Genomic DNA, 25,565 nt, shown 5'->3' on the forward strand with positions numbered 1-25,565 from the left:
CTGATTGTCAATCACAAATTACACAACAGATTTGTTTTCATATAAATGTGTTATATTTGTCTACATCATTAACTTTAAATGACTTGTATAATAAACAGGTGCTTCACAGACCTGCCAGTAATCAACACACACTGCTGGAGCTGCGCAGGCTCAAAGCATAAACAGAGAGATAGAGATGTTTGGACTCCAAGGGAGCTCTCAGTCTCCCACTGACCCTCTTTTCAGACAGCTTAGTCAAGATTGCCCAATCAGGGGCCTCACCATGCAAACACAACGCCTTTTGTTAGCATGCAACCTCAGAAATTCAAATGAAGAAGAGAATGAAGTAGAAGAGAGAATGAGCAGACAGAGATACAGACTGTGAGTGAGAGTTGAATGCCAGCAATTAAGGACATGTGCACACTAATGCAAAAAAGATTTGGAAGCACTGTTTGTGTTTTAAAAAGAGGTTCTGTCCACACATTTTAGATCATTTTCTAAAAGCTAGCTGCCCATGCTTGAATGACAAAACAGTCTTATCAACAGTCTTTTCAGTCTTAAATTTCAATAACCCAATATAACTGTAAGCAACAGTCCGAGGGTGAGGGAGAGAAAATGAATGAGAATGAGAAAGAGCCTCTATAACAGGATATACAGGCAGTTTGCAGAGGCCTATGCACACAATCAAGTGTTCTCCTACTGAAATATATTCAATATCCTCTTGAGAATGAGATACAACTCACTATGCAAACAGTCAACATCTCCAGACTGTAAGTCCCATATAAATAAAATAGAAGGATTAAGAATGCAGTCCGTAGAGGTTCAGTTATTGTTCCGCTTTACTTTATAATTGGCAAAATTCAAAACTAAACAGCATGATTTAGAGCATGTATTTGGTGTTTAAAGGGCTATTCCGTTTCCTATAGTTGTGTCCATTTCTGCGATTATAAAATCAGTTCAGTGGCTTTATTTTGAGGTTCCGGAGGCTCTTACCTAATACCACTGGACTGAGCATGAAATCAGAATCCATGTGCTTTTGCTATTTCAAATATTGATCATAATTTGGATTTTAACTCTTTTTTTACATTTAGATATATCGGATTTGAGGGTGTGTTTAATCTAGACTTTTTAAACCTTTTCATGTCCATGCAAAAGTCCCAAAAAATGTAACCATAGAATATTCACACAGGTCGTGGTATGAAAGTATTTCAGGGCAGAAACACAATCAATAACATTATAGTTGTGTCTACCCTAATTAGGGTGCAATATTGAACTGACTCTTTTCTCTCTGGACAGGATGTTTAGGCTTGTAAATGACTAATTGCTAAATAAAAAAAATACTTATGTCATTGAATACAATTATTTAAAAATTATGGCTTGATTTCTTCCACATCTGCAATAGTGTGTAAAGAATAATCAAACAGCTCCTTGACTAGAACATCCTCTGGAAACGTTAAAACAACCATCTGGCCTCCTCTGGTACCTGGCTTTGTTAGCTTCTTTAGTGACATCCCAGGCCCATGTAATGAAGTTCTGGCTCAGGTAGGAGACGATGGAGTCAGCACACATCATTTGGGAGCAGAAGACGTTGCCGAGGACACTGTCGTCATTGTGGAGGTAGATGGCTAGCAGCTTTCTCTGTTGAGATGAGCAGGAAGGACAAAAGAAAAGGAAAATTAGAGGCAAAGAAGGAAATTGCTTAGATCTTTAGAGAAGTGGATTTAATGTTGAGAGAAACAGAACAAGAAATAATACAGTTGGAAGTCAGTGGGTCAATGCACAACGATTGTGAAGTTTGATGAAAAAAGACTTGAATATGAAAAAAAGTTTTTGCTGATGTATTGTGGGAAATCTGGCAGCCGTGTGGGTGTCCCATCACTGGGGAGACATTTCCACATAACATGACAATAAAATGACATGAGGGACCACCGGGTGCAGATCCAGCATGACTTCCACAGTCCACAGCAAGGCCACAACTGGCAAAAAAGCAAATACCACGCAAAATCAAATGGGGAGCGGTGTAAATAAAACTTCTCATGGAGGCGACGGAGATATGGAGAAAACAAAACAGACAAATCACTCTATTTATTTTACACCAAATGCCAGCAGCCTGTTCAGGTTAGTAGCGGCAGGGCCAGACAATATTGACGAAGCTCCAAATCCAAGGATATTGACACCATCATATAAGCCCGGCAGATTCTCCCTACTGACAATCTAATTAAAAAACAAACACACCCACAAACATAAAAGGTTCCAGGGGACAATGTTGGAAATAATGCTCTCTAAATTACATGTCACTTCTCTTGATATAAAAGAACAACAAAAAAAAAAACCAGTCTCTGCTTAGCACATTTTTAACCATGGCTATGCAGTAGGAGTCAAGAGGTCTGTTTCTCAGGAGCAGTAATCTAGGCTACGTATGCCAAAAAGCAAAAGATCTACACTGGGCGTAAAACGTGAGGGGAAGTAAAAGAAGAAGTTGTGCTCTACTGTGGCCTGTGTAGAATGGGAATAGGAGAGCACTGCTGTGTTTGCTCAACGATTAGTGCTTTAGAATAATCTCCAGGGCTCCTAGAGAGAGGGAGCCGGGGACTCATTCATTGGGCCGATTCAACAGCCTGAAAAGATTAAACACTCATGCTGAGAAGACAAGCAAATTCAGTCTTGAGAGAGGAATGAGTGTGTGGAGGGGAGGGAGAGTTTTACAACATGAAAAAAAAAAACAACAACCTGATACACACTCAAACGCTGACGGCCCAACACACATGCGCAAACTGAACTGTCTGGTGGTACCCAAAAGTGAGGGACTCCCACACATGCATGCTCAATTAGAGCAAGTGTAAAGACTAATCAAAGTGGGTATTTTGGCCAACTGAACTCCTTCATCTCAGTTAAACTGTCTGTAGCCTTCTGTTCCCTCTCTGCTTTCAAGTCAGATCTTTTGTGTTGCCTGTCTTAGCAGGGAGGAGCAAATCCCTCAGTTCAGCTAAATTACTAGGTCCAACCTGAGCTAGATAGTGACCCTACGGCCCTTTTCACACCTGTTCACGTTATTCTGAGCGCGCTTTGTGTGCGACTATGTGAGAGAGAGACTACGCAGTAGAACAGTGGTTGCATTCACTCAGATCTGACCGTATAATCTATGTTCTACTCACTTACAGATTAGACGCAGTTTGAGTCATTGTCACGTCTAAAAACAATTATAATTGTTCATCTAAATACAAAATCAATTATTTAACTATATCGTGATGTTTACCCCTAAAAGAGGCGGTCTGGTAAAATATTTACAGCACATTGCTGCAGAGACCCCCCCCCCCCCCCCCCCAAGGTTTTAGCCTTATCTCTGGTGTTTAAAACCACAGGGAAAATGCTTCATTTGACAGAGCCACAGGTTAGATACACAGAGTTTCTGTCAAAGCTTAAACAATTACTATTAATTCAGTTCTGAAAAAACAAGGCCTCAAGTGATGATTCTCCCTGAAATTCAGATAGATCAACTGCTTGGATGAAAAAGACTAATGTGTCGACATCGCATTGACAAAATGCTGAAAAAGTATTCAAGTTCTCAGTACAGTTTACTCAGAGTGCGAAATATATAGTATTTGAAAAAACATTAACAACATGGCTTTTTGACTCGGTGCACTTAATTAACTTCTGACATTTTTTTTTAATAGTGCAGATTCTTCATATTCAAAATCTGAATGGGAAATACATTTACCAATGCATATTTTTTAAATATTTTAAATCTGACACAACCAGGTCCTAGTGTATCTTTTCCGAGAGATGGGCCTCTTTGTCTTCCTATGGGCTTTCCCATCACTGTCCTCCAACAGAAAATCTAAGCATTGGTACACATTGGTTAAAATGTGACACAAGATTTCACTCTTGTGCAGTCTCTATATTTTTTAGAGCTTCTTTGGAGGAATATTAAACGTTACACTTACAAAGGCTTTTCTCTATCCTTTAAAAAAACCATGTGCTTTATTTAAAGACCTGTTTTCTGTGGATGCTGTTTCTTTCAGGTGAAGCGCGCGCTTTTCATCACAGGTATAGTATGTTTTAAAAGAGCCAGTGAATGAGAATATACACTGACATGTATAGAGGGGAGGAAAGAAGATGAAGTCCAGATAAGTGTGTTTTTACACAGATTTGCCACATCCATGCCTAACCTCAAATTCAGGTCAAAAACACACTACCTAGTTAAAACAGATGCATCATCAAAATGTGAACTATCTTTCCAACAAGTAGTTTATAGCGCAAATGAATACCAGCTTTATGTCACATGTTAAAAGCTTTAGGTTGTGCAATATCCTAATCACTAACTGAAAAAAAACTCAAATCTGTGTTAAATAAATGAAGATATAAAAAGCATACCTGCAAGTTACTACTTTAGACATTTTCTACAAACACAAATTTTTCTTAAATCCATCTACAAAAACTTTAGCTGCTGTAAAGAAAACCATGACTGAGTTTGTGCTTGTGATATACATCCGGAGATTTGATAAATATGTGTACACCTTCATGCCACATGCCTGTCAAGATTCAGTGCTCTTTCCTCTTGAATCTGTACGGCTATAGGGTTTTAATGGAGATACTTGGCAGTGATAAATCCCTGAACTCCCCTCTCCAGCGAGGCTATGAATTTTGATGTGTCTTTGTGTGTGGCAGACAGGAGAGAGGAGCGGAGAGCGGGGTTAGAGTGATTAACCACTGCGTTGATGGGGATTTAGTGAGGATCGTGGTTAGTGATGGGTGGCCTATCTCTCTTCGGCTCTGACTAACCACTGATCCCCAAGAGGGTTCAGCTCAGCTCAGCTCAGCTCAGCACTGCAGCCCAAAGCATTTTCATTAAGGATGGATTGAGTCTATCTCAACAGTCCCTCAACACACACCTCCAGAAACACTTCATCAAATGTAGTGTTTTGCTTAGTGATTAGCCTCTGCAAGGCTTTCAGAGAGTGAGACTGATTTCTCTGTTTATAAATCCACTGAGTAGTCCCCCCAGTCGAATCAGACCTATTCCAATATCCCCTTAATGAAGGAGGCCTTTTCTAGGACAGGGGCTCAAAAACTAGATTCCTTTTCAAACAGTCACAAAGGGCAAAGCACTGGATGGCAGGAGGGATAGAAGAGGGGACAGAGTAACCAGGCCCATATGCTACTGTGTAATGAAACCGTCAAAAGCAGCATGTTTTGGCCCGTCATAGGACGCTTGTGACAAAACACAACAAACATAAAACAGACCAAAAAGCTTCTGTTTTCATGCAAAATTCTTTGCGCATATATCATACTTCCACAAAGCCATCCTAACCACGGAACAGTTGGCAGCCTAAATCAAGCTCACTCAGAATAAAACATAAAACAGTAAAAATGAATACTATTTCGCCCCTGCGCTGCGTAGAGTACAGTACAGAGTGTGTGAACACAAGGGAGACACTGGCCATATTGTGTTGGCTTAGGAGAGGAGATCAGCTGGGAAGCAGGCGAGATGCCAAGCTACTCTTTAGGTTTTTTTTCTATCTCTGTTTATTTCACACTTTTCTCATCCCTCACCCGTATCCTGCAACCTCTCGTTCTTGTGTTCCTCTCTTTTTCTCACTCACTCTCTACAAATGACTTTCACTTTTTGCATCCTCCTCTCCTTTCACACCATGTTGTCTGATTTGGGTCCCTACCATCATGTCTACCACCCCCCCCTCTCTCCCTCCCTCCTGTGCCTGGTGATCTGAACCCCCCTAACATCTTGCTGTGTCCTAACAGTCTAATAAGGCTGTAATCCACACAAGCTGTCAGTTGATACAAGCATCCTTAAAAGGACAAAAGCCAAAAAACATGGGGGGAAAGTGGACAGCTAAAAATAAAGCCTCAGCTGTCGGGATGAAAATTTGTTGTAGGTTTTGATGATATTTTATCAATGTGGCTATAAAGCCTTGTCCATACTGGATGACACACACACACACACACACACACACACACACACACAAGTAACAATATTGAAAACAAGGAGTTCAACTTCAGATTCAGTAAATTAAGCTTTCATAATAAATATAAGCCTGTTTGGACCATACAGAAATGGCAGAAAAAGCGGTTATGATTACTGAATGCAATTCCTCTTCTAGTTTCAAGGTAATCATTTTTTGCTTTTTAGGTTAAGCTATTATGTCTGTGTTCAGTATATGGGTCGGTGCTTTAAGACTGATTCTGAATTATGATGCAATCAAGTAACTCGTAGTTGGGATTAAACCATATATGATCAGCACTGAAGGCACTGTTAGAAATGATTATGGGGAACTTAATAGGTAACGAGGCAGCAATAGCTCAGTCTGCAGGGCCCTGGGTTGGAAACCGGAGGGTTACAGGTTCAAACCTGGTGTGGACCAAATCTGGAAATTGGTCTGATAGCTGGAGAGGTGCTACTTTATTTCCTTAGCACTACTGACATGCCCCCCACTGACTCAGGAGCGATCGCTCTGTGCAGCCCCTTCACTCTGACATCTCTCCATTAATGCATGTCTGTAGATCCTGTTTGTGCATGCGTGCCTGTGTGTGTTGCATGCTCAACAACAGTGTAAATATTTAATTTCTCCTCGCGGGACTAATAAAGTATATAAAATAAAACTTGTTTCCCTCTTGTTTTTATTTTGTTTGACTTTTCCCTATTCATGTTAAAGGCCCCTTGCATCTCTGTCTGAGCCAAATGTGGCTGCAGTCAGACTAACAAAAGCTCTGCGATTAGAAAACTCTTCTGTCGCATGATGAGTTCAGCAACATGCCAACTCAATGATTGAAAAAGTCTCAATCTCAATGATTGTTCAGAGTTAAGTTTGGGATATGATGAACTTTCAGATTCATGTTTTTAAAGCTGGACTTCTTGAAGCATAAACCAATTCTCATCTGTACTTTACGCAACAACTAACACCAATGCAATCCTTTTTTAATACAGTGTTATTTTCAGTCAGCTGCTGCTACACTACCTCAGTTGAATCCCTTACAGTCTGATCATCTATACAGGAGAGAAAATGTTCAGTAGGACTGGTAGGAGTTGACAAGAACCAAATCCCTGAGAAAGTGCCCCACTCTCTTTTATATTATATCTTATCACAGTATGTGTTATTAAAAAGAGCTTTTGCAGAACTAACATAACGTACTCTTCCTCCGTGGTTCTAAGGACAGAAAGATCCTTTCCATGTTTTACTTCACAATAAATAATGTAACCTGGGCATATAAAGAGATTGGTTAAAACAGTGAACATTGTGTCCTTATTCCCACCAGCTTAGTAACAAAGGAGAAGATATGAGAAACGCAGTATCTCCCTTGATAGAGAACGAATAATATCCTGCTCAGTCTGCGTCCTTCATCTGTGTTGTTTTAAGCAAAGACAACTGCAGGGATGATATAAGTGCTACAGAAAAGTCAACACTGGTAACATCAGAACCTCATAGCTTACAAAGTCAAAATTAAAAGTGTTAGGATTTTGTTCAACATTTCAGTATCTCAAAACATTCCAAAGAGGCTCCAGACAAATGATCAGCTTACTTACATCTCTGGCTTTGCCATAGAAAGCTTCTTGAGACGCTGCCTCCAAAGACCCAATGAAGAACATTGGGTGAGCCTCTCCATACCTAAAGGACACGCAGAACAGGCAAACAGTTTGAAAACACATTGTTTCACGCGAGCCGCGCTGAATTGATATGAGGAACATGTAAAGCTTAGCTCACCTTGAAGAAAATTCGGCAGTAAAGTGCAGTAAGGCATCAGCTTCGTTCTCACTGTTCTCTGGCACTGCAGGGGGGACAACAATTATTTTTCTGCCTTGGAAACATTTATGAGCAATAAATACAGCCCTAGAGCTTCATCCATTATTCTCATCTTATATGATTAAGCTACTCGACATACTCATTGGTGATTTCCGACAGGTAGAGGAACCCATTCCAAACATCTCTGAATCGTCCACGCCGAACTCTGACGCATCCTCAAAATCGTCCCCCTCACTGTCGCTGACCATATGAACATCTGCACACTGTAAACAGAAAGTATGTAAGTTTAGTAAGTTTAATAGTTTTACCAGAAATAATTACCAGATGCATTTAGTCCCCCTGGTTTATGAATTAGAGAGTATACACAGTAGCCCTTTTCAGACTGATTTTTTTCTTGCTGTTACTAAGCTCAGCCGTCAACAAATCTTTGCATATTCATATCAATTCCATGACAGTTTAATATTGGTGTCCCAGCTTTCAATCCACATTGCGTTTCAGTCTTGCAGAAGCACAGCATAGCGGGAGCTCCACATAGACACTAAGTCAGACATGCGCACACACACACAGCGCTGCCCCGCTGAAACCATTTTGTTGCTGTAACGCCTCTGTTACTACCTCTGAAGACGGTGCAGAGGGGGATCACTTTGTAAATGTTAAATATTACTGCTTGAAACGGCAGTCTGAATAGGTCTAGTGTTAGAAGTGAGAGGGAACGTTAAGATTCCTCTTCTTCTGTTTTTTTTATTACGGTACTCAGGACTGGTTTTCATGAGGGAAATAAAGAATGAGTTTAAGCTGTGTTGAAACATCACTGTGATGGCTGGTAGACTTAAATGCACTGTTTGTGAGGTCAAACAGAGCGTGTGCTGCTGTGTCTCCTTTAAATTACGTAAAAAGACTCAAATGAGGCGGCAGCTGCTGAGGGACAACAGGTGAAGATGCAGAAAAGCAGAAGCGCTACCGGACTCGACAGTAGATCCACACCCATTGAACTTCAATGAAACCAAAATCTACCCTTTATTTTTTGGATCAAACCTACAAACCAAACCAAAAAAAACTGAACTCAGTTGAAGCTTGGGTTTGCCGCTCACCGCAACGCCATCCACTGCTATCAAGGCCTGCGGCCCGGCAGAGAGGCATGCAGGTAAACTTACCGCGCCTTGTATTGTCCCGTCATGAAAACCTGTCTCTTCTCTCTAGTGTTCTTCTCCTTCCTTTAATTCACACTCCAGGTTAGGACTAGCTTTTAGTTAAAGTTACACTCCTAGGCTTTGCTAGCCCGTAACACACAGCACAGAGGGATCATTTTTTGCACAGCACAGATCCTTGGAGAAAGTGTGTGTGTGTATATACCTCTTCTGTGGGCTCCTGGGAGTTGGCTGGTGAAGACCTTCGACAAACACTGAGATGATGACAAGGATAGCTGATTCCAGAGACAGCTAGCGTCATCTAAAAAGATAAATCAAATCAAGTATGAATTAGTATTTTCTTATGAGAAAAGTTTATGATTAGTGTATGATCTTGGACCACATGATCACTGGCCAAATCTTTGTTAATGATATCATTAAGTGTAAATGAGTAATATCTGATCATCAGACTGAACTTTGGTTAGCTTATTTAGATATTAATGTCACCTCGCAGGCTGTAGAGTCATAGCCTGAATCATTAGGTGCTTTAGAGACTTCAAACAGAAACTTGATCTTGCCAATAAGGTTAAAACCTTGATGATGTTTCTGTACATCTGATGTTAGTGCGATGGTAGTTTATAGTAAGAGACACCTGACTAATGAGCTACCAAATCCAAAGCCAGGACTGAAAATGTCAGCATTCATCAGGGACTCATTACAGCTGGTGTCTCCTGGCTTAGACCCCAAGGGACATCAACAAAACAGGCATGGCTCTGGCAGGATGCAGTGTGAAATGACTCGCTTTTGAAAAAACTGTGCGTAACCAAAAAGTCTTACCATGACTTAATAGCCTTCATTTACCAATAAGAAACAATACATTCATCGACATACTTATTGTTACGAGCAATGTGCTTTTCTGGGAGAGTGAAATTCTTAACGACAGGGCCGTGGAAGGGCAAACAAGCATGGTGTGATAAGAGGCAGAGAAGCTGCTCGTCCCCAGCAGAGATCCAGTGATCTGCTCCATTGTCAGGTGCTGAGACACACAAAGAGCAGCTGGGACATGGTTGAATCAAGAGACGATTACATGCAACGCCAATTGAGTCTGAAAAGGGACACACAGACTGCGTCTCTTTAAAATAGTGTGGTTCCTCATGCTGGCCTCAGCCTTTAGAGAAGGAAAGAACAGAGTAACCACTGGACCTTGTCAGCAACATGGACTTACAATTGAGTACTTCTATGGAGCTGACCCTGATAAGAATCTTTATATCGTATTTTCCAATCTGTTCACACTACCTTATCTCTTTAAGCATTAGAAAGTAAATGAGTTGAAGCCAAAAGATAACAAATATTTGACAGGAACATTTGGACAGTTGTGGCTGAGAACTTGGAATGAATGTAGTTAGTGCTGGGCAATATGACAACAATACAATATATATATATATATAAATAAAGTAGTCTCCTATCTGTATGTTAAGTGTATAAAGATACATATAAAGAAAAACTTTATTGATCCCCCATTGGGTGAAATGGTGTTGTTACAACAACTCAAAAAACAGGAGTATAATTAGCAAAAATAAAAAGTAAAAAAAAATATATTTACATTAATCAAATAAAGCAAGAAAAATACAATAGAGATAAAATAATACTAGGCATATACACTTCCACTTGTGGAAAGACAAGAGGACAGTTCTTATTAAAAAAAACACACACAGGGTGTAGAATTACTGTATCCATAAAGGTTTCTTTTTTCACAATATTAAAGATAATGTGATGGAGCTTTATAAAGCAAAAACCCTTGGTGCAAACTTTTTTTTTAATTACATTTGGTTATCCATACATGTACTTTGGGTTTTGGAATTGTTCATTTTCTCTGGAATTCCCAGGAGAAAAAAAACAAACTTCACCATTTATTCCAGCTCAAAGACCATCAAGGCATATAGCGATTATAATATGAACCACTAAGTTTGAAATTCCCACCAGCTCAGTAACCAAGTAGAAGATATGAGAAAGGCCGTATTTCCTCTGACAATTCAAGAATGAATAATATCCTGATGAGTATTCCTTCTCCGTGTTGTCTTAAGCAAAGAAAACGGCTCAAAAAAAAAAGTAGAGGCGAGACTGTCACGCAATGTTTGAACTACACAAACCAAGAATGACATCAGCATGTAAGGGACAAGTCAACAATGAAGCATATTAAAATTATATAAGAAAATATGTTCTTGTTAAATTCACACTTATTCCCCCAGGCTTAAAAGATTTAGTCAAACCAAAACACAGTAACAGATGTGCCCACTCGCATGATGGTGGAAACAGATTGTATTTCTTGTGTATTACCAATAACTTGTGAGCGTACTCTTGAAAATGAGAAGTGTGTAAAAGTCACAGCAAGGACAGCTCAGTATCCGTGGAACACCAACGAAGAACACTTAACTGAATTGCCTCGCATTTGCACCTGTAACTTAACTCTAAGTCATTTAGAAGTTTGTTTATTAGATCATTGTGTCATTCATATTTTTTGAGTGAACCTTACAACGCATTGGAACAAAAACAAGATTCCCCCAACAGTAAAAGAAAAACAAGCAATCAGTTCTTTCAGTTTAAGAATGACATGCTATGGCCATTGGAGTCATGGTGGGTGCCAGGTCTGAGATTAAAATTAGTGCTCAGAGAGAGTTGTAGGTATTGAGTCAAACAAAGACATACAGGCTTTGTCTGAGGGATGTGAAGGCATGGCCCCAAGACTATTGTGCCCTTTTCCCCAATCGAGTGGCAATCAAACGTGAGAATCTTAACAGCGGCTGTCGAGAGGATCCCATAAACCCTTTACCCCTAGTACTCACAATGAGAGGCTTTGGTCTGAGGGCCTAATAAGTGTATAAATAAAGTTGATCACTTCCCCTATCAAAGCGGGCCTGGAGGGTTTGTTCTGACATGGATGCAAGGAGGGGAGGTGAAAAGGGGAAAAAAATGAGTTGAGTGCCTCTCAATCCTCTTCCTCGCTTTGACCCAATGGCTTCTTCTGATGTTGAGGTACACAAGTGCAGCTTGGCGGCTCAGTGGTAAAACGTGGAAACAAGGCCGATGCGCTGCAGGGCACGGGGGGTGGGAGGACGAGGTTAACCCCCTCAAATGACCCTCTCCAACATCTCCACACAAAGGAACTGGCTCCTCTTTTTTGGATTCCTTTAATTAACACTTGCATTGAGGTTCTAAGCATTCAGGGGCTGATACAGGGAAATCATTTTTTCTCTCCCTTACCCCTTCCCTCCCCCTTTCAACCCTTTCTTCCCCTTCTTTCTCTCCCTTCATTCTTTCTGTGTTTCATTTTTTTCTTTTCTAGTTTAGGCAGTGTTTGGATTAGGTGTCTGGCTGTGAGTGTGAGATAATTACTACTGACAGCTGCACTGAAGGCAACCAAAACCACAGTCCCACCTTATTCCACTTTTTCTTTGATGGAGAAAGGGAAGAACAGGGAGAGGAGCGGGGAAGACTGGACAGTAGAGAGAAAGCAGATCGGTAGAGAAAGTAGCATTGATGAGAAATAATGCAAACACATGAAAAATGAACACTTGACAGGGAAAAGGTCGGCACGAAGAAGAACAACCAAGTGTGCCCCACCATTTACACCTGTTGATCTTCTTGTTTCAGGCTTTTCTAAACCTTGATGAAGATATATTTTTGGGAATATGTACATGTTGTTTAGTACCTCAGGTCCTGCACATTGTTTGCATGTTAACACATAAAATGCATATGCAGAGCAATAGGAGGATGTAGAGATGCTTATCGCTTATCTCTTACAGGTGTTATTTCTTCCAGGTATGTACCTTTGGCTCTCACAGGGGGTCTATAAGGTGACCAAACTATTGAGGATAAACTTACTCATCTTCAAATAAACACATAAACTGAAAAATTGAAGCTTCACAGAATACATAAAAAACAGCTAGAAAGACAGAAAAAGAGACAGGCAGACTAACTTAAGAGCTGAATGTCACCTGAAGGCTGCCATTCGCACAAGGGAAGGGGGCTCTGCCTGAGCTTATGACTGAGCCCTGTTGCTACGGAAACCACCTGGCCCTCCTAAATAAACCCTCAGTTTCATAGGCCCCTATCAGGTAGAGGAGGATTCCATTAATGCCAGCTGGGAAATGGAGGGAGGTGCTGGCCTACAAGGCAAGGCACCTCCGATGCTCGGCAGCATTAATACATTAGCAAACACCATGAAACACTGCATAAATGTCAGCAATTACTGGCTAGGAGGAAGAAGCTGGTGGGGGGTTGAAGAGATTGGGGGATGTAATAAGGAAGCCCCACTGGCTGTCAATCACTCCAACAGGTGTGGAGGAAAGACTGCCAATCAAAACAGCTCCAATGAGATGAGACCAGTCTGGAAACTCTCGCTGCTGTGTTGGTCAGACGAAGAAATAAAAGAGGAGAGAAGGAGAGGAGGAGGCAAGGAAGGAGGATCAATCAGCACAGGAAGTTTTGTCATATTGATCCTTATATTAACTGTTGCCAAGACCTCTGTCATCATCATCAGCGCTGTTTAGAAAAGCTTCGCCAAAGCCACAAAAACCAGGAAGAAGTTGAAAGTAGAGCGGAGATGTGTTTTTGTGCAAAAACTGGAGTTCTGGAGTATTTATTTAAAGTGCACTTTTTTTCCTCACAAGATTGTTGTTAATTCATTTAGTTAAAAAAATATATTCTGAGAATGTAAAAAATACCCAGATCAACACAATCTGTTTTCTAAAAATGAGCATCAACCCACCTTGTCAGTGCTTCAGCTACACTTTCTGCCACTTCCTTCTTCATTCAGATCCCTCGGTCTAACACCTCATACAATAACACAGTACACTTAATAAACTAATCTGTTGTTCGGTGCTACATGAGCATTATCCATTCAGATCCAATTTCAACCCTTCACAAGGCCTTGAATAATTCAGAGCACAATAAACAATGACACACATTGAGTGGACAGTATCCGGGAGGGTGACATAACACATAACTACTAGTTTTCCCTGAGAGGGGAGATCTTTCTTCTTTCTGACAAACTCATTTTCCACACTCAAACAATACATTAACTAACAAAGCCACCACTCAAATATCTTTCTCAGGACACAGTCCTACTCAAACTGACATTTGAAGTTTGATGTTGATCAATAAGATATTGAATTGATATGCATATATTTGCTAATATTTATTTCTACAACTACACTCATGTCTGTTAAATTTAGAAACTGCAGAAATAATGAACTAAATGATGTTCATCTAAATAATGAACAAGGAAATGCAACTGAATAAATACTACAGGCAACATTTAGTGATGGGTAAGGTTTAAAAATACTCCCAACAATACAGCCTCTCCTGTACCAAACTTTTCAATACCAAAATAATTTCCTTTATTAAACCCTAAGTCAGCTAATTCTTATGATTTTGTAGAGTTCTTAAATAAAAGCAGTACAAAAGTGTTTGTAAAATTAATTATATATATTTTTTAGGCTATTTTACGACACAAAAGAAGATGTCAACAAGAACACTATCAATGTATACAAGCATATATGTGTTGTTTCCAATGAGATGATCTAAGACTACATTTTAATGCAACAGATACAGATCGGTTGTAGCCAAAAATGATTCAATACCCAGCACTAGCTTAAGTGTGCACAATATGTGAAGCACATTTGCAAATAGGGACACAAACGGGCAAACACAGTTATATCACACGTTCAACAGCAAAGCACAGTTAGGTAGTAATCGATTCCACTGCACGCGGGCTAGTGTGCCGAGCTAAACGTAATCTTGGGCCTTTGGCTGCCATGTTTATTGGCCCAAACCCCGGGAGATGAGACTGGGCTAATGAGGTTAGACACTAACACTGGCTGCCTACCCGCCTGCTAGGCAAGCCAAGCCCTGGGCTTTCTCTGTTTATACCTTCAGACGTTTCAATAAGAAGGCTGCAGCGAGAGCAGAGGCCATTATTACACTTCTGTCTCTGTGCTTTTTAATATCTCCTCATCCAGGAAACACAGACGCTGCAGATGTGTGTAAGCCAGGTGCCAACCGGGCCTATGATGCCACAATGAGCCGCAATCTATTCATGATCCATGGCTGTCATATCCACGGATACTGAGGAGGGAGCTTAGCTGTGGTCCATTCATAGCAGACAACAAGTTCATAAATATGTGAATGAATAATATGAATAATTTGACTCGATCCTATTTATCCTTAACAACATTTGGATTAGCTTGGCGTGATGAACTTACAAAACTAGAATAAAAATCTACTTATACTGACTATATAAATCCAAATTCACTAATTATTTACTGTTTATCAACTATTCAATATTATACATTTGTTTACATTTATAAAAATAACCTGTTATTTTTCATTAGTACAATATGCTATGCATTTTAGACAAAGTGTAAAAGGAACACGTTTAAATCATACAGTTCACTTACCGGTACATCTTTCACCATCTTACATTTTTCCAATATGAATTACTGAGAAATGATTGTTTTATTTAAAAGAAATTGGTAATAAAATATAGTTTTGGGTCTGTGTCCTTTATGTGGACAGGACAGCTGATGATAGACAGGAAATTTGGAGAGAGTGATTCGGGGATGAAAAGTCCCGAATAGCGTCAAGATTGGGAGTTGAAACCTGCAGCCAGTGTGATGAGGACTGTAGCCTCTATTCATGGGGCGCCTGCTTTATCAACTGAGCACAACCAGTGCCACAAAACTCGAGTTACTTTTTTCCTTTTTTGCAGGTGTTGTTAAGTCCTTGGTAAATCTTACACAACTGGACAAATCAACCTCCTGACCAAAGTCCTAAAAAAAGTCAGAGTGGTTAACGCTCTTCCTTCGTTAATGTTATGATTAATCATAAAGTGCAAGCTGCATATTCCAGTTTAAAGCTGGTAAACAGTGATAAAACAAGTAAGCACAACATTGAGGTCTTTCAATGTAAACCATCCCACACTGTTACCTCAGATTTAAACCTGTGATTTGTATTTCTGTTGCAACCCAGGCCGTTTAGTGATCACATAACTGGATTTCTTCAAAGATAATGCAAACAATGACAAATCTGTGTCATAGCACTATGGTTTGTTTGGTGGTTACCGACTTTACAACTTCCTGCTCTCAGCTGTAATGGAACAAAATAAAGCAAACAGTCTTATGGAGTGAAAGGATGTATAACCTTTTGTCCTTTGCCCTTTTAGGAACATTAATGGTGCAATGTATTTGCTTTCATTGTTAATCTTTAAAGCTTTACTTCAACTCATGAAAACAGGTGTAGTTATTGTCCATTCACTAATGTTTTGAAAGATGAATAATGAGTGATACATAGAATGGACTGTATCCATCAGAACAGGTTAACCATACCTTGCACAAATGAAAAAAAACCCAGATGGATCTGTAGTCTGCTACAATCTGTCTGTATTGGCATATAATACTCAAACAGTGAAACAAAGTCGACACCAACAGTCCAAACCAAACATCAATCACACAGATCTAAAAGGAAAACTTTAGCTAGGGGTTAAGATAAGAATGTGTGCACAACAGCTCCTCAGTGTAGAACCATCCCATACAATTAGCATGGGAACACATATGCTGTCAAAGAAGAGGCTAGACAAAACGGGTCAGAGGTTCCTCAAGGTTCTGTTTGAGGGCTGCTTCTGAACGGCTTGACTGTGTGCAGGGTGAAAGGCTGGGAGGAGTGACCCTGGGCCGGGAGAGGTCAACGGGACTCAATGATGTGAGATTTAATGTCGACAGATAGAGGACACAGGACGGGGAATGTCTTTGACATCTTAATTAGCTTCAACATCTTACTCTCAAGCTTCTGACAGAAGGATTCAGAGTGAAGAACAGTTTCCTCTTCAATTTGCAATAATTTGAACTGTAAAAAACAATAATCTGTGAACTTTTGGCTTGGCTTTTAACTAGACATCTTATTAACTTTGAGAAAGTTGACTAGGATTCAAAAATCATTAAGGGCAACACGTGGGCAGCTTACACAGTACACAGAAAAGTAAAGATGGAAAAATGTTCTTTAACAAATAAAAAACTGAATGTGTGTTAGTGTGTCTCTTTTCCTTACAGAGTCATCAGTTGCTGTTGCGGGCCATCCCTCCCACTGTTGATGCCGGACTGGGATGTTGGTCAAGTCTGAAACGTTCCTCTTCACCTGTCAGAAAAAGAGAAGATACAACAATTAGAAGAAAGTATGAGGTGTCATACGAGATAGATCCGCAAACAAGAAAGCATATGTGTCAAATTTGCAGACATCTCTCAAGTACACACATCTATAACATCCAAACTCTATGAATTCTCTATTCCTCTCCATCTGCTGGCCTTTTATTGTAAATACTAAAAACTATAGGTACAAATATTTTACATCTAATTTTTATAATAAATACAATTTTATAAATTTAACTAACAGCTACATTCATCAGTATGACAAATAAAACATTGAAGTAGGCTTGAGGCAAAGAAGGAAGGAGATGTTCCAAGAGGAGAGAGCAGAAAAAAAATCAAAAAAGACAGCCAGTGTTATCAGCATTCTTCAGATGCCACAGCTAATGCCCAGCAACAACAGCCCAACACTCTGAAATGAACAGTATTTCTCTTTTCCCATTCATGCGCAGACGCTGTATCTGCATCACTTAATAACATTCCTTGCTTTTATACAGTTAGCAGCCAGCATCGTCTGTCTTGCTGAGCGCCGGCGTTACACCGTCCAGTGGGTTGTTGGTTTAAAGCCCTAACGCCAGCCTGATGTGCGCCAGCTGAAGGTGATCAAAGGCCGTCGGCGTCTGAACGCTGGCGGCCGGGGATTCTGGTGCATTTGTTTAGCAGAATCCTGCTCTGCAGGCCTGGGGCCTCGACACTGATGCTGAAAAAACTTTCAATTGTCGAGCAAAAGTCCACCCACACACAGTTGATCCTGTCTTTGTAAAAAGCATTGAAGTGAGATGGATCCTATGCAGGGCTGCTGGTCATGGAGGTGGAAACTTAAAGAAAGCTACAAACACAAAGTCAAATCCAATGTCAGGCAAAGCAGGAGAGCAGCTACAAAACAATGGACCAAGAAGATTGCAGGAGAACTTTCATTGAAGTATTCTGATAATATAATGCTTTGCATCTGTATGTACTTGCGTGGGGGTCTTAATGCACAAGCACAAAAGGCTCAAATTATTATATTCAAATATGATTTCATCCCTTTTCCAAAGCAACAGTAAATACTCTACGTCAGAAATCGCTCAAAGAAATTATATTTTATTTGTGCTGGGCCTGGCACACCAAAGCAATTTGCAGTACAAACAAGCTGAGAAAAAAAAAAGAACAATAATAAACGAGTGGCACAGTCCATCCTTTGTCTTTCTTTCGGAAATCCCACAGCACACTGCTCGGCGCCTATCCTTATGATGAGAAGCTATGGCCAGGATAGAAGCCTGGGGTCAGAGCGGGTGGCCAGTGTTATTACAGAGTGTAATATCTATGTTTGACCAGCCGGACTACAGGGATTTGACTGACCGGCTGGCCAGCCGATGAATAGAGGGGAAAAGGGAGGAAAGAAGAGGTATAAACACTAGTAATGAAGAGGCTGCAGTCAGAGGTTAAAGCAGCATCAGAGAAACAACAAACTGACACCCACCACAGAGAGAATGAAGGTGAGAGGTGGAGGAGGAGGAGGAGAAGGAGAGAGGAGACAGACAGTGAGAGGCACCTGGCAAAGGACAACCTGATCTAACCACAGAAAGAACACACAGCAACACAGCAGACCTGCCCACCTGAAACTACACCACAAGACTCTTCAGGCAGGGATTCACACTCCTTCTCTGACCATATGAAAAGTATGGCGTTATAATGGGATCTGATGCAACCATACTAAACCGAATTTAGATAATAAAGCAAGGGCTTCCAAAAAAACAGAAGGGTTGCTCCAGCCTCTACAGCCAGCTGAAGTTTTTGTTGAAGCCCACAGTTACAAAGCATTGCATGTGTTGGCCACAAGAGACATCACAGAGGGAGCAATACTGTGTAATGCTGCCCCCTGTCTGCCACAACAGCAAGTCTACAGATACGTTTGACTGGAACAAATGAAAACAGTTATGTTGAAACGACAACTTTGAGGTGCATATTTTACTTTCATCAACCAGATAAAATTGGTTTGACCTCAGCACTGGAGTAATGCTAAAGTGTAACTATATTACATTGTGCATTAAGAAGCAGAACACGGCGCCTGTGCTGAAAAACTCCAGTGGCTGTTGATGTGTATCCATCAGCCTGACTTTCTATGTACAGAATAGAAAATGTAAAGGGAACTGTTTGAAAGAAAACAGAACAAGATTATAAATCAAAGTCTTAATACGTAGAAATGCTGATGTGTGTGTTTATGTTCATGCTGAGAAGTTGCAGTTGTGTTCGAGCCAGTTATAGACAACATTAGCTTGACTGGTTGTTGTGCTGAGCTGCTGGGCGATACGGCAAATTTAATGATCCAATCATTGTAAATGCCAATTGCCTGTAATCCCTGGCTGGAAGCAAATCAAAGAAAATGAAAGGTTTCCGTTAAACAGTCACAAGCTCTCTCTCTCTCGCTCTCTTTCTTCATCTCCTAGCACCAGATGCCTCTCTTTTTATTCCTTTTTCGATCCAACCTCGATCCTTTTCTCAGCTCTGTAGCCCTGTCCACATTTGGTTCCTATATGACTCCCAGCTGCGGAGACGGGGATGGGGCCCAGGCCCAGCCCTGGGGTTGGGGGTGGGGGGGGCAGAAGAGGTGGGAAATCCCCAGGACAACTGGTCTGGTCACGGACAACCCAAAACCAGCAGCCATCCCTATTCTACCCTCTACGTCCCTGGCAAACATTTGCTCTCCAGCTTAGCTCAGAAGCTAGCCAGCAACTTACCCCCACACTCTTGTCTGGTAATGCCAATCAGAGTCTACACATCGCAGCGCTCTAGAGATGTAGAAGAAAGAAGGTAGAAACAGGACACTGGGAGAAGGAGATGGAGAATGAAGGAATAGAAAGGGAGGGGCAAGGGTAGTTCCCTGAGAGCCACAAGGCAAAGCCAGAGCCTTTGGCAAAGACAAACAAGAAGACAGGACTCTATCCCTATTGATATTCACAAGCAGGGACCATCAGCTAGTCTTCAGCAAAGACAAAAGGGAGAATGGGAAAAGAAGGGTGCTCTGGAGTGGAGGCCATATGTGTTTCTAGTGGAAACAGTATGAGCAGAATGGGGAGTCCGGCTGGCTGAATATGGTGTTACTTCTTTGTTGCATCGTTAGTCTTATTGTGATCATGATGACAGAAATTCAACCCCCTTTATTAGTTTATATACTTTTCACTTTAACTCATCTACTTTACTCTGAGCACCACAGATCTCAACAAAAACTGTGTTGATGCCACTCAAGCTACTATTTGGCCTCCTGACTGTTTTTAACTTGAAGCTCTAAAATATGGTTCTAAACCTTCTGAAACATAACCTACATAGTATGTGCATGAGGTTTAATGATATCTTATTTCCGAACACATTACAGTAATAAGGGTTAAAGGAAAGACGCCAGCCCCCCTGGTTGAAGGGTAGAGTAAAATAAAGAGCATGGTCAACATTAGGCAAACAGCACTTCATCTATGCAGGTTAAAGTTCTGGGCCTCATTTTCACCATAGGGGGCCTTGAGATGCCCAAAGACAAGCATGCGTAAGGAAAAGAACGCGACATGGAGGCCTGTTTAAGCCCACATTGTCCTTTCTCTTTCCCCTATGGCCTCACACAGCACCCCCACCAAACCAAACCAGCAGTCCTTTGCCTCTTTTCTGTGTCCATGGTCTCCCCCCCTCACACACTGTCGGGAACCCTCCCGAGCGTTTGTAATCCCACCAGAAACACTTAAGGTTCACAGTGGGTGCTCATCAAAACCATCTGCCTGAGAAGAGGGTGAGAGAAAAAAAAAAAAAGAGAGAGGGAGAGATGACGGAGGGAGGAGAAAATGGAAAGAGTGTGGTTGGAGAGGGAGAAAACCACGGAGGCAAGCTGCCTCCTTCCAGTTCAGACGTTGGATGTACTAATCTGTTCAATTAGCATCATTACAAGTGCTGCTAGTAGTTTGACAATTATTAGTGTAATCTTCACCGCACTGAAGAGCAAGGCCTGAACTGCAGTGAGCAAAGACTTTATATGGAACACCTCTCACTGCTGCCTCAGAGTAGAGAATTAGCTGGCTGTAAAACATACCAAAACAAAAAAAAAAGCAACCCAAAAAAATTAAAATTAACAATGAGCTCAAGGGAAATGAAACACCTAAAGATTCAAATTTCCAATCCCATATACTGAGTACAAAAGATGAACACTTCCTTTATATGCGAGGCAAAATCAATAATGGGACTGCTCTATTTTACCTTATCTGTCTTTGGGGAGCTTATTGCCCCTCACCTGTGACAGCAGGATATCCACTCTGAATAAAGAATGCCACCTGCTCAGGTCTCCCTCTGCAAAGGGGGTAGAGCAGGAAGATAAAGAGCAGCAATATGTGTGCACATGTGTCTGTATGTGTGTGTGGCCAAACATTGACACAGACACACAAACTTGCTCGTCTACATAGGCAAGCAAGAAAACACATTTTCATGCTTTTCAATCATTAATCCTTTTGCAGCAGTTAAAATAAAAAAAGATGGTCAGAAAGGCGTACTGCCTGACTATAAATTATTGATAGGCTGCCAAATCAACTGTTTGAGAGGTTGAAATTGAATGGACTCTGTCTCTTCCAATTGCTCTTGCATGCTGAAATCAAACAAGGTTCAGTATTTAAACTGACGAGAGAGAGAGAGCGAGAGAGGGAAAAAAGCTGAGTAGGGGTAGTTGGGAGAAAAAGAGGGGGTTGTAACAGACCGCAGCTGCGAGAGTAATTATGTGCTCGGAAATGTGATCATTTGTGATGAATAATGAAACGATGGCTGAGATAGACTAGCGATGTTTGGCTAATGGAATGAAAGCTGCGTTATGGGAGTCTAGTAAATCAGGTAGAATAATATTCTTAATGTGAGAATATGTGGGAGAGAATCTGAGAGCTTTTGTATTGCTCTAGGCATATGAAGTGACACCCTGATGTTCTGTATGGTCTGTGTGTCTACATACATGTTGGTGTCTTACCTCCTGTATGGTTCTGGAGCCGGGGAAATTGAGATTGTAGTCCCTCTGCGCCTCGCGGTGGCTGATGACCAGCAGGAAGTTCTGGTTTAATGACTCCTGGAGCGCACTAAACCAGAGAAGAAAAACAGATTGAGCATTAAGCATTAGGGTTAAATGGAAACTTAACATGTAGAAGAAGGTAGGAAGAATAAAGAAGCAAGATGAATAAAATATGGTGGTGCAGAAAAAACAAACATTAACACTAAGAGCCACTCAGTCGAGTACAGGGCAAGCTCAAACTTGTCAACTAGTGGTAGCCTGTTGGCCCACGGGGAGGTGGGTGCCTTCTCCAGGGGATAGTCGTCCACTTCACTGGTTTTGTCTTAACAAGCCTGGTCGAAGCTGCGCCCAGCACAGCAGGCTACCACAGCTATGACCACCTGCACAGAAACAGCATGGCGCCCATTAATCTGGCTTATTGCTAACAAACCTGCCAGCTATTACGAAATAAACCCAGGAGGGCTTTCATCACCTTCTTAACAACAAACCCCAAGATTTGTGAAAAGCAAGGTTTTGCTTTGATAAACAGTAGCATAAGCCGACTGTATGCCGGGTTTGGTTGGCACAACTCAATACCTGCTACAGGTATTTAAAAATCTGTTAGTTTTATTGGACATGTTATACCAAAGGGAAATGAACTTTGACTATTTGTATCATTCAGCCAAAAAGGAAAACAATAAAGAGACATTTTTTTAGCATCATGATACACTTCCTCTTTAGCAGATGCTGCTGGATTACTGATCTATTTGTCTTCTTCACTGTCAATTCCCATCAACTGAAACATGATGACTGTTTACTGATTATAACCAGATCTTTTATAATTCATATCAGTATATATAGACTAAAATCGTGTGAATTATTGATGACTATGAAATGCTACTACAGTGAAATATATTCTTCCATTTTGATTTAAATTCATAGAATTACTAAACAACATGCAGAGCAAATGTTAAAAATACTGGCAAAATCTGATTTAACAGAACAGAGAATACATCAAATTAACAACATGATATTTCAATAATTTGATAACTAACAATGCCAACAATCCATTTGGTTGTAGCAACCTGTTCAAAATGTTATTTATTTCATATTCTTCTATCTAAGCTTTCACATGAATCACAGATGACAGCACTTGTTTGATATTTTTGCACTTTCTCAGAGGATGTCATGTGCTGATGACATTGTGACCTGGCAGTGAAAACACAACTTGTTGAAGAGGCCCTTAAGTGAAGGGTATGACTTTCTGGACCTGCACCACAGCTCACTCACTAGCTCACAGCGGGGACAGAGATGCTGCAAACAATGCAAACGCAGACATTTTGTGTGCTTCACGTAGAGAAGGAGGTGGGGGAATCAACTTTTGGAAGCTTCATTTACAATAAGCTGTGAGGTTAAGTAGCGTTTTGAGCAAATGCTGGGTATGTGAGGCTGAATATCAATGGGAGGCTTAAGGGCCGAAGCAGGCACTTAATCAGGGCTCAGAACCCAAGGAGAGCAGGAAGAGTTGAGGGAAAAAGAGGGATGGGGGAATTAATATGTAGCGCACACATTAATTATGCAATCACACCCTTAATCTGTGCAGATCTGGACGAGCTTATGTTAACAGAAGCTCAAATTTACTGTAATGACAGCATATTTACATTTACTAAAACTACGAAATCAATATGTAAATGTAATGTTTGTTGTAGCTAACTGGGGAAGATTGGAAATGTGTGGAGTAGGAAGGAAGGATGCATACATAATAGGGCTGAGCAGAAGGAGGAGAGAGATGTGTTTGCATGTGTGTGTGTTAGAGGTAGAGTGAGAGAGAGAAAACGAGAGAGAGAATAAATGGAAGGGGTAGGGACACATAAATAAGGATCTAGCTAATATCGTGATTATGTTTGGACACAGTCCCGAGCTACTGCTGGCAGGCAGCTAGACTCCTAAATAGACAAAGATAGAGGGTTAACTGAGTGGAAGTGTTACTCTGTCCTTCCAAGCAAAGAAGGAACATCTTATCAGTCATTGATGGCAGACCGATGAGCCATTTGGTGTGTGTGTTGGCGGAATTCTGCTCAAGATTTACTTTGAAAAATCAGACCATTCGTTGTGCTCTACAGTACAAATATAGCTACTCAAAATATCAAATGGAGTCACAGGGGAAATAAACCTGCCATTCATAATGAGTCATTTCCTTGTCATTTCCCATCTGTTCGATGAGGCCGGCTGGTTGATATATAAACAAAACACCCTTGTTTCAAGTCTAATATCCCTCTGGCTCGACCGCTTTCACCATTGATGTTTTGAAAGTGGATGATAGAAGCAGGTCCCTCGAGCAGTATAAGGTTGAGATGTGGGTGTCTCAGTGTTTGCTTCTGCCTTCAGAGGTCTCTTACTCGCTCAACACACACATTCGTGACATCCAGGTCGGCCCGAAATATCTCTCGAGGTACTTGACATGGCATAAGGGTGCAGGGAGGAAAATGTCATTTAACTTTAAGGACAGGAAAAATGGAGCGTTTTGCAGGGGAGAAGAGCAGGCTAAACAGATTGGTTTCATTCTGGGGTAAGCCCATCGCCTAAGCTGCGAGTCCCTGCGGCACAGAGCAGACTATAGACCTTATTAAACTAGCACTGCCAGAGACACACACACACACACACACACACACACACACACACACACACAATGTGACATGTGCCTGCAAAACACAAATACCCATACACACATAGTTTTTACTCCACTTACAAACAATCACACACATTATGCCTATATTTTAACTGCTTAGAGACACATTAGCACATCAAATCACACTGACCAGGGGAGTACATGCAGGCTGACCAATAGACCTTCTGTAGGAATAGAAGAGGTCATGAGGTACACACAAGGTCTTCTTACCTCCTCCACATTTTGCATCCACAACAAAGCAGGAGGATGCGAAACCGTTCTGCTCTGTTTTGGTCTGCCATCTTGTCCAAAAGTTAATCAGCATGCTAACTGTTAGATGCTTCCAATAATGGCTTCTTTAGCTAACTAGCTAGCTATCTGTCATCCTAAAGCATCTGTGAATCAGCTGCTGGCTAGCTGGCACTCAGAGGGGGAGGGGGGGGGGGTGCAATATAAAAATACACAAAATCTAATGAATCATTTTTGCAATTTTCTAATTTCCTTCAGAGTTCAAATTAAAATAACCTTTCGTTAGCAAACATGCTTCCTGAGAGCTGAGCGCAGAGTAAACGAACCAGGGAACAGGCTCCATTGAAATATTCATCAGGCCTTCATCATTTATGCAAGAGATTAGCTCCTCCTCAACAGCCTCTTGTATTCACAGGCAGTCATCAACATGGCCACAGAGAGAAACCTTCTTCATAGCAGGCTTTAACACTGGAGTACTCACTGCACATCACATCACTAACTAAATATCTACCTGAGATGGATTGGTGCTCAAAGGAAAATCTCCCAAAGCCTCAAGATTTATTTCTAATCAAACATGACAACTAAGAGGAGTTTACTCAGTGG

General features: G+C 41.0%; 1 protein-coding gene across 1 annotated transcript in view; it reads right to left on the bottom strand.

Annotated features, from left to right (window-relative positions):
• Window positions 1–25,565, bottom strand: part of faf1 (Fas (TNFRSF6) associated factor 1) — a 59,070-nt gene that overhangs the window by 19,900 nt on the left and 13,605 nt on the right. Inside the window, exons 7-13 of the mRNA XM_020632142.3 lie at window positions 22,028–22,133; window positions 16,967–17,053; window positions 9,090–9,185; window positions 7,876–7,999; window positions 7,698–7,761; window positions 7,520–7,601; window positions 1,463–1,617 (exon numbers count right to left, since the gene is read on the bottom strand). Of these exons, the coding sequence (XP_020487798.1) occupies window positions 1,463–1,617; window positions 7,520–7,601; window positions 7,698–7,761; window positions 7,876–7,999; window positions 9,090–9,185; window positions 16,967–17,053; window positions 22,028–22,133 (714 nt within the window). The remainder of the gene's footprint in view (window positions 1–1,462; window positions 1,618–7,519; window positions 7,602–7,697; window positions 7,762–7,875; window positions 8,000–9,089; window positions 9,186–16,966; window positions 17,054–22,027; window positions 22,134–25,565) is intronic.

This window comes from Labrus bergylta, chromosome 6 (assembly GCF_963930695.1).
Source record: "Labrus bergylta chromosome 6, fLabBer1.1, whole genome shotgun sequence".
NCBI lineage: Eukaryota > Metazoa > Chordata > Actinopteri > Labriformes > Labridae > Labrus > Labrus bergylta.